Genomic DNA, 13,162 nt, shown 5'->3' with positions numbered 1-13,162 from the left:
TCATGACCCCGTGTCTCAAAGAAATAAATAATAAGCAGGGCATGGTGGTGTGTGCCTATAGTCCCACCTACTTGGGAGACTGAAGTGAGGACTTGCTTGAGCCTGGGAGGCTGTGGCTGCAGTGAGCCATGATCACACCATTGCACTCCAGCCTGGGCCACAGAGCAAGACCGTGTCTCTAAAAAATATGTATATATAATAAAATAAATTACTTAAGATCTGTATCCACCTTTAGTTGTTAGATGTTAGATATTCTCTCAACTAACAACCCCCAGGCCAGCTGTGGTCCCAGATACTCAGGAGGCTGAGGCAGGAGGATTGCTTGAAACCAGGAGGTCAAGGCTGCAGTGAGCCATGGTGGTGCCACTGCACTTCAGCCTGGGTGACAGAGTAAGACCCTGTCCCAAAATAAATAAATAAATCATTTTTAAAATATCATCCAGTACAATATCCACATGTATAACTGACCCAAACATTTTGCAAAACAATAGTCACTGTTATTATATGAGCTACACTCTGAAATTTTTTCCTATCAAGGGACACCAGGACACATTGAGAGCAAAGGACACAAGGGCACACAGGAAGGAAGGAGCAGGGGCAGCGTTGCGGGGGGCAGCGCTGGCTGAGTTCACCGGCTGTTCCTTCCCTCGAGGGCTTTCCGCTAGGCAAGCGGAGGGTGGTGAGAAAGCCAGCTCTGCACCCTGCCCTGTGCCGGCCAGCACTCACCTGGCGCTTTGTACCCTGCGGCAGGCAGTCCGGGGCTCAGGGCAGGTGGGAGGGATTGCACTCTCCTTTCACTTTCTCAGGCCACCAAACCTGACACCTGGGGCCAGAACTACACTTCCCACCAAGCAGCGAGGCAGTAGGAAGAAGGGGGCACTGAGGGCCGAAAAGGAAAACCAGAAGAAAGAGAAAACATTACCTGCTGACCAGCAGAGGTGAGGGAGCGAGACAGATAAGCGACAGGTGAACCAGGAAGGAGAGGGCTGCGGGATTTCGGAGGGAGGGCATCCTCGGGGTGGACGCTGCCTGTGTGTCCTTGCAAGGCTTTTGGCTAAATTAAAGGGAGCTTTCGTGGAAACCCTGAGGATTCCAGAGGGCGAGGGGAGACGTGGAGATAAAGTCTCAGCTCAAGTTGCTGTGAAAAGACCAAGACACCGGAAGTGGAATGGCTGTCTTTAGTTGAAAAGTCAGAGAAGAAAAAAAATGGTTTGATTGTGTCTGTTGTCTGCTGGATTATCTATCTACCCCTTTGTGATTTCAGAGAGGTCCAAGAAAGGTATGGGATCCTTCTTTGTCGTCTTAAGGCCCTGGGTTTTTGCATGCAGATTGGACATTTGAGTGAGTTTTACCTTGCGCGATGAGACAGACTGCCCTTTTCTATGACTTTAGAGAAAACCAGAGTAAAACGGGGAAGTGGAGAAGGATGCCACAAGGCTGGAGCAATTTGCAGCACATTAAATGTAATCATTAAATGGGATCAGGTTTCAGTTACTTTTAGAGCTATCGGATGAGGAGACAATCACACTCTCTCTCGAAAAACAGTTAAAGAGGCTGGGACAGAAAATAAAGAAAATTAAAAATTTTTTTAAAAAAAAGAGGCTGGGGAGGCCAGGTGTGGTGGCTCATGCCTGTAATCCCAGCACTTTGGGAGGCTGAGGAGGGCAGATCATGAGGTCAGGAGATCAAGACCATCCTGGCCAACACGATGAAACCCCATCTCTAATGAAATAAAAAAATTAGCCGGGTGTGGTAGCACATGCCTGTAGTCCCAGCTACTCGGGAGGCTGAGGCAGGGGGAATTGCTTGAACCCGGGAGGCAGAGATTGCAGTGAGCCAAGATGATGCCACTGCAATCCAGCCTGGTGACGGAGCGAGACTCCGTCCCTCCCCCGAAAAAAACCAGGCGGGGGATATTCTCTTCCAGGGATATTTTTACTGCTTCAAGTATCTGATGGACTACCATGAGGAACAGGAATGCGATGTGTTTTGGCAGAGTCAGGACAGCACTGAGCTAGACAGATGGAAACCTCATGGAGGGAGGTGTCAATCCCACAGAAGTGAGAGCTGCCCAGTGCAAAATGGAAATTTTTCAGAACATAGTCAGTTCCTTGTGATCAAAGATATTTAAGCATGGGTGGATATTTAAGCTAGGGATGCTGATGGTGGGAGTGAAGTTTCAGGTAGATGACTTGGTCGATTGGTGTTTTCCAAATCTGGCTCATCATCAGAATCACCTGGGGAAGAGACAGTGAGAAAGAGGAACGAGAGAGAGGTTTTGGTTTTGTGTTTTTAACTTTAAAATATGTTTAGTGCACCAGACACAGTTGCTCATGCCTATAATCCCAGCAGTTTGGGAGGCTGAGGCAGAAGGATCACTTGATGCCAGGAGTTTGAAAGTGGTCTGGGCAACATAATGAGAACCTTCCTGTCTCTATTAAAATAATAAGAAATAGGCCAGGTACAGTGGCTCACACCTGTAATCCCAGCAATTTGGGAGACCGAGGCAGGCGGATCACTTGAGGTCAGGAGTTCAAGATCAGCCTGGCCAACATGGTGAAACCCTGTCTCTACTAAAAATACAAAAATTAGCTGGATGTGGTGGCAAGTGCCTGTAATCCCAGCTACTTGGGAGGCTGAGCCAACGAATTGCTTAAACCCAGGAGGCAGAGGTTGCAGTGAGCTGAGATGGCACCATTGCACTCCAGCCTCAGCAACAGAGCAAGACTCCATCTCAAAAAAAAAAAAAAAAAAATAGCCAGCCATGGTGACATGCACCTGTAATCCCAGCTACTCAGGAGGCTAAGGGAGGAGAATCCCTTGAACACAGGAAGTAGAGTTTGCAGTGAGCCAAGGTTTCGACACTATACTCCAGCCTGGGTGACAGAGCAAGACAGTCTCAAAAAAAAAAAAAAAAGAAAAAGAAAAGAAAAGAAAAGAGGCCGGGCGCGGTGGCTCACGCCTGTAATCCCAGCACTTTGGGAGGCCGAGGCGGGTGAATCACAAGGTCAAGAGATCGAGACCATCCTGGTCAACATGGTGAAACCCCGTCTCTACTAAAAATACAAAAAATTAGCTGGGCATGGTGGCTCGTGCCTGTAATCCCAGCTACTCAGGAGGCTGAGGCAGGAGAATTGCCTGAACCCAGGAGGCGGAGGTTGCAGTGAGCCAAGATCGCGCCATTGCACTCCAGCCTGGGTAACAAGAGCGAAACTCCGTCTCAAAAAAAAAAAAAAAAAGAAAAGAAAAGAAAAGAAAAGAAAAAAACACTAAGAAATAATTTTTGAAAGAACAAGATAAAATATGTTTAGTAAGTCTGGGATGAGCTCCAAAAATACATATTTTTCAATGATTTCCCAGATAATTCTGATAATCAGTTGGTTTGTGAAACACTGTCATTAGAAACCTTCATTTTCCGGCCAGGCGCAGTGAGTGGCTCATGCCCGCAATCCCAGCACTTTGGGAGGCCGAGGTGGGCAGATCACCTGAGGTAAAGAGTTCGAGACCTGCCTGGCCAACATGGTGAAACCCTGTCTCTACTAAAACTACAAAAATTAGTCGGGCATGGTGGCAGGCGCCTGTAATCCCAGCTACTTGGGAGATTGAGGCAAGAGAATTACTTGAACCCCAGAGGTGGAGGTTGCAGTGAGCTGAAACTGCACCATTACACTCCAGCCTGGGCAAGAATAGTGAAACTCCATCTCAAAAAAAAAAAGAGGCCACGCATGGTGGCTCATGCCTGTAATCCCAGCACTTTGGGAGGCCTAGGTGGGCAGATCACGAGGTCAACAGATTGAGACCATCCTGGCCAACATGGTGAAATCCCATCTCTACTAAAAATACAAAATTAAGGCTGGGCGCTGTGGTTCATGCCTGTAAACCCAGTACTTTGGAAGGCCTTGGTCAGGAGTTCAAGATCAGCCAGACCAATATGGTGAAACCCTGTCTCTACTAAAAAATACAAAAATTAGCCAGATGTGGTGGTGCACGCCTGTAGTCCCAGCTACTCAGGAGGCTGAAGTAGGAGAATCACTAGAACCCGGGAGATGGAGGTTGCAGTGAGCCAAGATCGTGCCACTGCACCCCAGCCTAGAGATAGAGCAAAGCGAGACTCGGATCTTAAAAAAAAAAAAAAAAAAAAAAAAAGGCCGGGCGCGGTGGCTCACACCTGTAATCCCAGCACTTTGGGAGGCCGAGGCGGGTGGATCACAAGGTCAAGAGATCGAGACCATCCTGGTCAACATGGTGAAACCCCGTCTCTACTAAAAAAAAAAATACAAAACATTAGCTGGGCATGGTGGCGCGTGCCTGTAATCCCAGCTACTCAGGAGGCTGAGGCAAGAGAATTGCCTGAACCCAGAAGGCAGAGGTTGCGGTGAGCCAAGATCGCGCCATTGCACTCCAGCCTGGATAACAAGAGCCAAACTCTGTCTCAAAAAAAAAAAAAAAAGTATATATATATTTTTCAATGATACTCCCAGATAATTCTGATAATCAATTAGTTTGTGAAACGCTGTCATTAGAACCCTTTTTTTTGTTTTTTTGTTGTTTTTTTATGAGACGGAGTTTCGGTCTTGTTGCCCAGGCTAGAATGTAGTGGTACAATCTTGACTCACCGAAACCTCCTCCTCCCAGGTTCAAGTGACTTTCCTGCCTCAGCCTCCCGTGTAGCTGGGATTACAGGCATGCGCCACCACATCTGGCTAATTTTGTGTTTTTAGTAGAGACAGAATTTCTCCATGTTGGTCAGGCTGGTCTTAAACTCCTGACCTCAGGTGATCTACCCACCTCGGCCTCCCAAAGTGCTGGGATTACAGGTGTGAGCCACTGTGCCTGGCCTGGACAGTCAGTCTTACAACAGTTGGGAGTCTTTCTCCCCAGGTGAAATTGACACTGGTAGGACCTCCAATGGCAGGTGAGTCACTGCTACGGGAATTTTCTCTGCCATCCTCCTGCTCTGTGGGCACTCTGATAGAGCATGTGGTGCCTCATCTCCAGGTCTAGGATACAACAGTACTTTTTTTTTTTTTTGAGATTGAGTCTTGCTCTGTCGCCAGGCTGGAGTATAGTGGTTCGATCTCAGCTCACTGCAACCTCCACCTCCCGCTTCAAGCAATTCTCCTGCCTCAGCCTCCCGAGTAGCTGGGACTACAAGTGCATGCCATGATGCCCGGCTAACTTTTTGTATTTTAGTAGAGTCAGGGTTTCACCATGTTGGCCAGGATGGTCTCAATCTCCTGACCTTGTGATTCGACTGCCTCAGCCTCCCAAAGTGTTGGGATTACAGGCGAGAGCCTCCGCACCCGGCCACATCAGTGCTTTTATCTGATGGTGTTGACTATCCACTAGATCCACCAGAGCATGGCAATAGAACCTCTTTATTCTAAGGGGACACCTAAAGTAAAGTCACACACGTAGGGCAGATGTCAGCTTATGCAGGCAACTCCTCTGTGCCTGACTAGCTAGCATCATTAGCATCATCCTCTCACAAGGATGTAGCTCTGTGAAGGTAATGACCTCCCTCTGTCTTGTCGTCTACTGGATCCCCAGTTTCTGGTGCTGAATTCTATCCTTTCTTCCTAGCTCTGTTCTAGGTGGCAAGAGCCATGCAGTTCTCCAGCTCAGCCTGGGCAGCAGATGAGAACTTTGACTATTTGTTCAAGATTATCCTCATTGGGGATTCCAATGTGGGGAAGACGTGTGTGGTGCAGCATTTCAAGTCTGGAGTCTACACCGAGACACAGCAGAACACAATTGGAGTGGACTTTACCGTGCGCTCTCTTGATATCGATGGCAAGAAAGTGAAGGTCAGAAGGCACTGGGACAGGACTGGTTCCACCTTTTTCAGCCAGAATTCCCAACACAAAGCACATGTCTGAGAAATAAAAGATTTCAGTACAGGCTGGGCGTGGGGGCTCACGCCTGTAATCCTAGCACTTTGGGAGGCCAAGGTGGGTGAATTGCCTGAGCTCAGGAGTTCAAGAACAGCCTGGGCAACACAGTGAAACCCCATCTCTACTAATATACAAAAATTAGCCGGGCGTGGTGATGTCCCAGCTACTCGGGAGGCTGAGGAGGGAAAATCACTTGAACCACAGTGAATATTGCACCACTGCACTCCAGCCTGCACAACAGAGCAAAACTCCGCCCCAAAACAAAACAAAAAAAGATTTCAGTACAAAACATGAAATCATAGAAATAAGGATTTGGGGCCGGGCGCCGTGGCTCATGCCTGTAATCCCAGCACTTTGGGAGGCCGAGTCGGGTGGATCACGAGGTCAAGAGATCGAGACCATCCTGGTCAACATGGTGAAACCCCGTCTCTACTAAAAATACAAAAAATTAGCTGGGCATGGTGGCGCGTGCCTGTAATCCCAGCTACTCGGGAGGCTGAGGCAGGAGAATTGCCTGAACCCAGGAGGCGGAGGTTGCAGTGAGCTGAGATGGTGCCATTGCACTCCAGCCTGGGTAACAAGAGCCAAACTCTGTCTCAAAAAAAAAAAAAAAAAAAAGAAAGAAGGATTTGGAAAAACATAGAAGTATTAAATGATACATGAACCCAGAAGCCTTAAAGGAAAATACTGCTGAATTTAACTATAAAGGTCAAATTTATACATTTCTATATAACTACATAAAGGTCAAGTTTGCTTTTTTTGCGGGGGAGGAAGACAGGGTTTTTGTTTCTGTTTTTGTTTTGGGTTGTTGCTGTTGTTGTTGTTATTGTTGTTGTTGTTGAGACAGAGTCTCACTCTGTCACCCAGGCTGGAGTGCAGTGGCACAATCTTGGCTCACTTCAGCCTCTGCCTCCTAGGTTCAAGCAATTCTCCTGCCTCAGCCTCCTGAGTGGCTCAGACTACAGGCACATACCACCATGCTCAGCTAATTTTTTGTATTTTTAGTAGAGACGGGGTTTCACTGTGTTAGCCAGGATGGTCTGGTTCTCCTGACCTCATGATCCACCCGCCTTGGCCTCCCAAAGTGCTGGGATTACAGGCAGGAGCTCCAGCACCCAGCCTGTTTTTGTTTTTTTTTTGAGACAGTCTCACTCCATCACCCAGGCTGGAGTGCAATAGCGCAATTTCAGCTCATTGCAATTTCCGCCTCCTGGGCTCAAGCAATTCTCATGCCTCAGCACCACCATGCCTGGCTAATTTTTTTTAAGGGAAGGGGAAGGGAGGAAGTAGAGGAAGGTGAGGAAGAGGAGGGAGGAGGAGAAGGAGGAGGAGGAAGGACTAATTTTTGTATTTTTAGTAGAGAGGGGGTTTCATTATGTTGGCCAGACTCGTCTTGAACTCCTGACCTCAAGTGATCCACCTGCCTCTACCTCCCAAAGTGCTGGGATTACAGGTGTGAGCCACTGTGCCTGGCCTGAGACACGGTCTTGCTCTGTCACCCAGACTGGAGTGCAGTGGCACAATCATAGCTCACTCCAGCCTCTGTCTCCCCGGCTCAAGCGATCCTCTCACCTCAGCCCTGAATAGCTGGCATCACAGGTCCACCTCACCATGCCCCACTCATTTTTAAAAATTTTTTGTAGAGACAGGGTTTCCCTGTGTTGCTCAGGCTAGTCTCAAACTCCCGGGCTCAAACAATCCTTCCACCTCACCTTCCCAAAGTGCTGGGATTACAGGTATACATCACCACGCCTGGCCTTAAAAGATCAAATTTTCTAGTGGCCGGGTGAGGTGGCTCACATCTGTAATCCCAGCACTTTGGGAGGCCGAGGCACGCGAATCATCTGAGGTCAGGACTTCAAGACCAGCCTGACCAATATGGTGAAATCCTGTCTCTAAAAAAAAAGAATAGATTCCTGGGTCCCACCCCAGATCTACTGGGTCTGAGTATTTAGAAGTGAGAGCAGGAAACTGTTTTTAAGATAAAGTAGGTGAGGGAGTTCCTATTACCTGTGGGGTCCCCTGATTTGGACTCTCATTCCTGCCTTTCTCCAGATGCAGGTGTGGGACACAGCTGGCCAGGAGCGCTTCCGCACCATCACCCAAAGCTATTACCGCAGTGCCCACGCGGCCATCATCGCCTATGACCTCACCCGGTGGTCCACGTTTGAGTCCATCCCTCACTGGATTCACGAGATAGAGAAATATGGAGCTGCAAACGTGGTCATTATGCTGATTGGTATGGCATGTTTGAAGTTTTTAACTTTTGTTTACTCTCCTCTGAGGATGCTCAGCTCTGACTGTTTCTAAGGGCAGTGGAAAAGGAAATCCTAAAAGTGCACGTTACGGATGGGGCCTCAGAAAGTGCCTTTAGGCTGGATGCCACCACACCCAGCTCATTTTTTTGAATTTTTTGTAAAGATGGGGTTTTGCCATGTTGCTCAGGCTGGTCTTGAACTTCTGTGCTCAAGTGATCTTCCTGCCTGGTCCTCCAAAAGTGCTGGGATTACAGGCATGAGCCACTGTGTCTGGCCCCTTATTTTTATTTTTGACAATCTCTACTGCAGAGTGAACAAGTGACTTTGGTTTGTTTTCTTTTCTTTTTTTTTTTTTGAGACAGAGTCTTTTTTTTTTTTTTTTTTTTTTTTTTGAGATGGAGCTTCGCTCTTGTTACCCAGGCTGGAGTGCAATGGCGCGATCTCGGCTCACCGCAACCTCCGCCTCCTGGGTTCAAGCAATTCTCCTGCCTCAGCCTCCTGAGTAGCTGGGATTACAGGCACGCGCCACCATGCCCAGCTAATTTTTTGTATCTTTAGTAGAGACGGGGTTTCACCGTGTTGACCAGGATGGTCTTGATCTCTTGACCTCGTGATCCACCCGCCTCAGCCTCCCAAAGTGCTGGGATTACAGGCTTGAGCCACCATGCCCGGCGTGAGACAGAGTCTTACTCTGTCGCCCAGGCTGGAGTGCAGTGGCGTGATCTTGGCTCACTGCAACCTCCACCTCCCAGGTTCAAGCAGTTCTCCTGCCTCAGCCTACTGTTGGTCCATGCATACTATGGAATACTACTCAGCAATAAAGACTACTAGTGATATGCAGAAAACAAACTACTGATTTATACAACAACTTGGATGGATCTCAAAGGAATTATGCTGAATGAAAAAAGCCAATCTCAAAAGGTTACATACATGGATCCATTTATATAATATTCTGGAACTATAATAGATTGCTGGTTAGCAGGGGCTGAGGATCAGGGGTGGTGACAGTCAGAAGGAATAGCATGAAAAACAGCTTTGGCCGGACGCAGTGGCTCACACCTATAATCCCAGCACTTTGGGAGGCCGAGGCGGTGGATCACAAAGTCAAGAGATCGAGACCATCCTGGTCAACATGGTGAAACCCCGTCTCTACTAAAAATACAAAAATTAGCTGGGCATGGTGGTGCACACCTATAGTCCCAGCTACTCGGGAGGCTGAGGCAGGAGAATTGCTTGAACCCAGGAGGCAGAGGTTGTGGTGAGCCAAGATCATGCCACTGCACTCCAGCCTGGGTAACAAGAGCGAAACTCCGTCTCAAAAAAAAAAAAAAAAAGAAAGAAAGAAAGAGAGCTTTGTGGGTATGGAGGTGTTCAGTGCTTAGACTATGATGGTGATTATAGGAATCTACGCATGTGATCAAATTGTGTATAATTATAAACATACACATAAATAACTACCTAGGACATTTATTAATTTCATGACAAGAAATCTTTTTTTTCTTTTGAGATGGAATTTTGCACTTGTTGCCCAGGCTGGAGTGCAGTGGCACGATCTTGCCTCACTGCAACCTCCACCTCCTGGGTTCAAGCAATTCTCCTGCCTCAGCCTCCTGAGTAGCTAGGACTACAGACATGTACCACCACACCCAGCTAATTCTATATTTTTAGTAGAGATGGGGTTTCTCCATGTTGGCTAGTCTGGTTGAACTCTTGACCTCAGGTGATCCACCCACCTCAGCTTCCCAAAGTGCAAAGATTACAGGCGTGAGCCACCAAGCCCAGACTCATGACAAGAAATCTGATTAAAGTCTGTGGATTGTACGAGTGTCAATTTCCTGGTATTGATGATATGCTATAGTTATACAAGATATTACCATTGGGGGAAACTGGGTGAAGGGTACAGTGGCTCTCTCTCTCTCTCTTTCTCTCTCTACATATGTGTGTCTGTGTGTGTACATATATGTGTTTATATATGTATATGTGTATATATGTCTGTGTGTATGAGTATATATATATATATATATATATATATATATATATGTATATATAATGACTTCCCATATATCTGTAATTAAACATGTTTTATGGAAGAAGGGAAAAGTGGGAAAAAAAATACCTACAGAGGCTCCTGTGGGGAAAATAATGAAAACCAAGTTGAGAAACACTAGTCTAGTTTGTCTTAATTACTGCAGTTTTGTAATAAATCTTGATGTGTGGTAGAACAAATCCTGTGGGAAAGTAATTTTATCTTTAGATTCCTGCCTTGGGGAAATCAAAGGCAAACTTTTATTGCATGTAAATTACAGTTTTCTTAGTAAGTTCTTTAGGCTGGGTGTGATGGCTCATGTCTATAATCCCAGCACTTTGGGAGGCCAAAACTGGCAGATCACTTGAGGCCAGGAGTTCAAGACTAGGCTGGCCAACATGGTGAAACCCTGTCTCTACTAAAAATACAAAAATTAGCCAGGCATGGTGACATAGGCCTATAATCCCAGCTACTTGGAAGGCTAAGGCATGAGAATCGTTTGAACTTGGGAGGCGGAGGTAGCAGTGAGCCAAGATTGCACCACTGTGCTCTAACATAGGTGACAGAGCAAGACTCCATCTCAAAAAAAAAAAAACAAAACAAAGTCTTCCATTATGCACCTCCAATACAGCAGATTCTGATCACAGTCTACTCAGCTAACCAAGCCCCATCTCACACAGCATCCAACACTCTGCTGCTTAGGGGTAGGGGGAGAGTAAAAAGAGGAGCAAGGGCTGGGCGAGGTGGCTCACACCTATAATCCCAGCACTTTGGGAGGCCAAGGCAGGTAGATCACCAATGGTTAAGAGTTCGAGACCAGTCTGGCTGACATGACAAAACCCTATCTCTACTAAAAATACAAAATTAGCTGAGCGTAGTGCCAGCTGCCTGTAATCCCAGCTACTCAGGAGGCTGAGGCAGGAGAATCGCTTGAACCTGGGAGGTGGAAGTTGCAGTGAGCCAAGATCCCACCACTGCACTCCAGACTGAACAACAAGAACAAAACTCTGTCTCAAAAAAAAAAAAGAGAAGCAAAATTTGAAGGAAGGAGAGGGAAGTCTTAGTGGCAACACTCTGGCACAGGCTGTACCTTGTCATACTTGCAGGAAGACGAATGACAGTCCCTCCAAAGAATGGAGGGGTTTCCCTGTCCCCATTCATCAGTGGTTTCATTTCAGCAAATGTGCCCTTAACCGCTGGGCACGGTGGCTCACACCTGTAATCCCAGGACTTTGGGAGGCCAAGACAGGCTGATCACCTGAGGTCAGGAGTTCCAGACCAGCCTGGCCAACATGGCAAAACCCCATCTCTACTAAAAACACAAAACTAGCCAGGCGTGGGGGCAGGTGCCTATAATTCCAGATACTCGGGAGGCTGAGGCAGGAGAATCGCTTGAACTCAGGAGGTGGAGGTTGCAGTGAGCCAAGATCCTACCACTGCACTCCAGACTGAACAACAAGAACAAAACTCTGTCTTAAAAAAAAAAAAAAAAAAAGGTGGGGGAACAATAACTTTCCTCAATTACCATTTGCAAATGAATGCGGGCATGCCTATCAAAGAACTAAAATGTTATTTGTAAAGTTAATTTTGGGCCAGGCTCAGTGGCTCACACCTGTAATCCCAGCACTTTGGGAGGCCAAAGCGGGTGGATCACGAGGTCAAGAGATCAAGACCATCTTGGCCAACATGGTGAAACCCCGTCTCTACTAAAAATACAAAAAACTAGCCGGGCATGGTGGCACATGCCTGTAATCCCAACTACTTGAGTGACTGAGGCAGGAGAACCGCTTAAACCCAGGAGTTGGAGGTTGTGGTGAGCCAAGATTGCGCCACTGCACTCCAGCCTGGGCAACAAGAGCAAAACTCCATCTCAAAAAAAAAAAAAAAAAAGTTCATTTTGAAAAAAACTAGATTAAGTTATGCAATGAAATATCTGCTTATCTTTTCCTTCCAGGAAATAAATGTGACCTCTGGGAAAAGCGGCACGTCCTGTTCGAGGATGCCTGCACCCTGGCTGAGAAGTACGGCCTCCTGGCTGTTTTGGAGACATCTGCCAAGGAGTCCAAGAACATAGACGAAGTCTTTGTGCTTATGGCCAAGGAGCTGATTGCCCGCAACAGCCTGCACCACTATGGGGAAAGTGCCCTGAACAGCCTCCCACTGGACTCCAGCCCAGTTCTTATGGCCCAGGGTCCAAGTGAAAAGACCCACTGCACTTGCTAAGATGTTTGCAAAGCCAGCCGCGCCCACCAAAGAGGCAGTCTCTGAAACCAAAGGTAGCCAGGATACCCTCATGTTGCCCCAGTGGCACTTCAGACCCCAGCGTGAACTTGCCGCCCACCGCAATCCTCCTCGTCTGGATGGGCCACACTGCTGCCTTGACTCAGACCACAGGTCGTAGCTGCTGACTCTCAGGAAAAGCAACCCCATCGTTTTCATCGACTCTTGAGTCCTGGAGAAACCAGGACTTCAGAACGAAGTGTATTCTTCTCTCCTTTCAATTTCTGTCTCCCCAGCGCTTCCGCTGCTTTCTACTGAATTTTGTTTCTTGCTCAAAGAAGAGGGTAGTGAAGGAGAGGAGGGAGGAGAAACAGCAAGAGAGGGAAGAGGCTGTTCGGAACATTCTGGAATAGTTTGAAACCACTCAGGCAGGAAGAATGGAACGAAAGCCCGCAATGAGAAACCAGAATGCTGCTATCATTTTGCTCCTGATATTCACAGCTCAGGTCTTCACTCTGAGGAGCGAAGCCTTTTTTTTTTTTTTTTTTTTTTTTTTTTTGAGACGGAGTTTCGCTCTTGTTACCCAGGTTGGAGTGCAATGGCTCGATCTCGGCTCACCACAACCTCCGCCTCCTGGGTTCAGGCAATTCTCCTGCCTCAGCCTCCTGAGTAGCTGGGATCACAGGCACGTGCCACCATGCCCAGCTAATTTTTTGTATTTTTAGTAGAGACGGGGTTTCACCATGTTGACCAGGATGGTCTCG

General features: G+C 47.4%; 1 protein-coding gene across 1 annotated transcript; it reads left to right on the top strand.

Annotated features, from left to right (window-relative positions):
- Positions 1-727: 727 nt before the first annotated feature.
- RAB19 (RAB19, member RAS oncogene family) lies at positions 728-12,916 on the top strand. Its single transcript, XM_003929760.4, has 4 exons — positions 728-938; positions 5,584-5,807; positions 7,950-8,133; positions 12,133-12,916. The coding sequence occupies exons 2-4, from the start codon at positions 5,607-5,609 to the stop codon at positions 12,399-12,401; spliced, it is 654 nt and encodes a 217-aa protein (XP_003929809.1). The 5' UTR covers positions 728-938; positions 5,584-5,606; the 3' UTR covers positions 12,402-12,916.
- Positions 12,917-13,162: the final 246 nt, after the last annotated feature.

Source organism: Saimiri boliviensis, chromosome 10 (genome assembly GCF_048565385.1).
Source record: "Saimiri boliviensis isolate mSaiBol1 chromosome 10, mSaiBol1.pri, whole genome shotgun sequence".
NCBI lineage: Eukaryota > Metazoa > Chordata > Mammalia > Primates > Cebidae > Saimiri > Saimiri boliviensis.
This window is presented reverse-complemented; position numbering and strand designations above follow the sequence as displayed.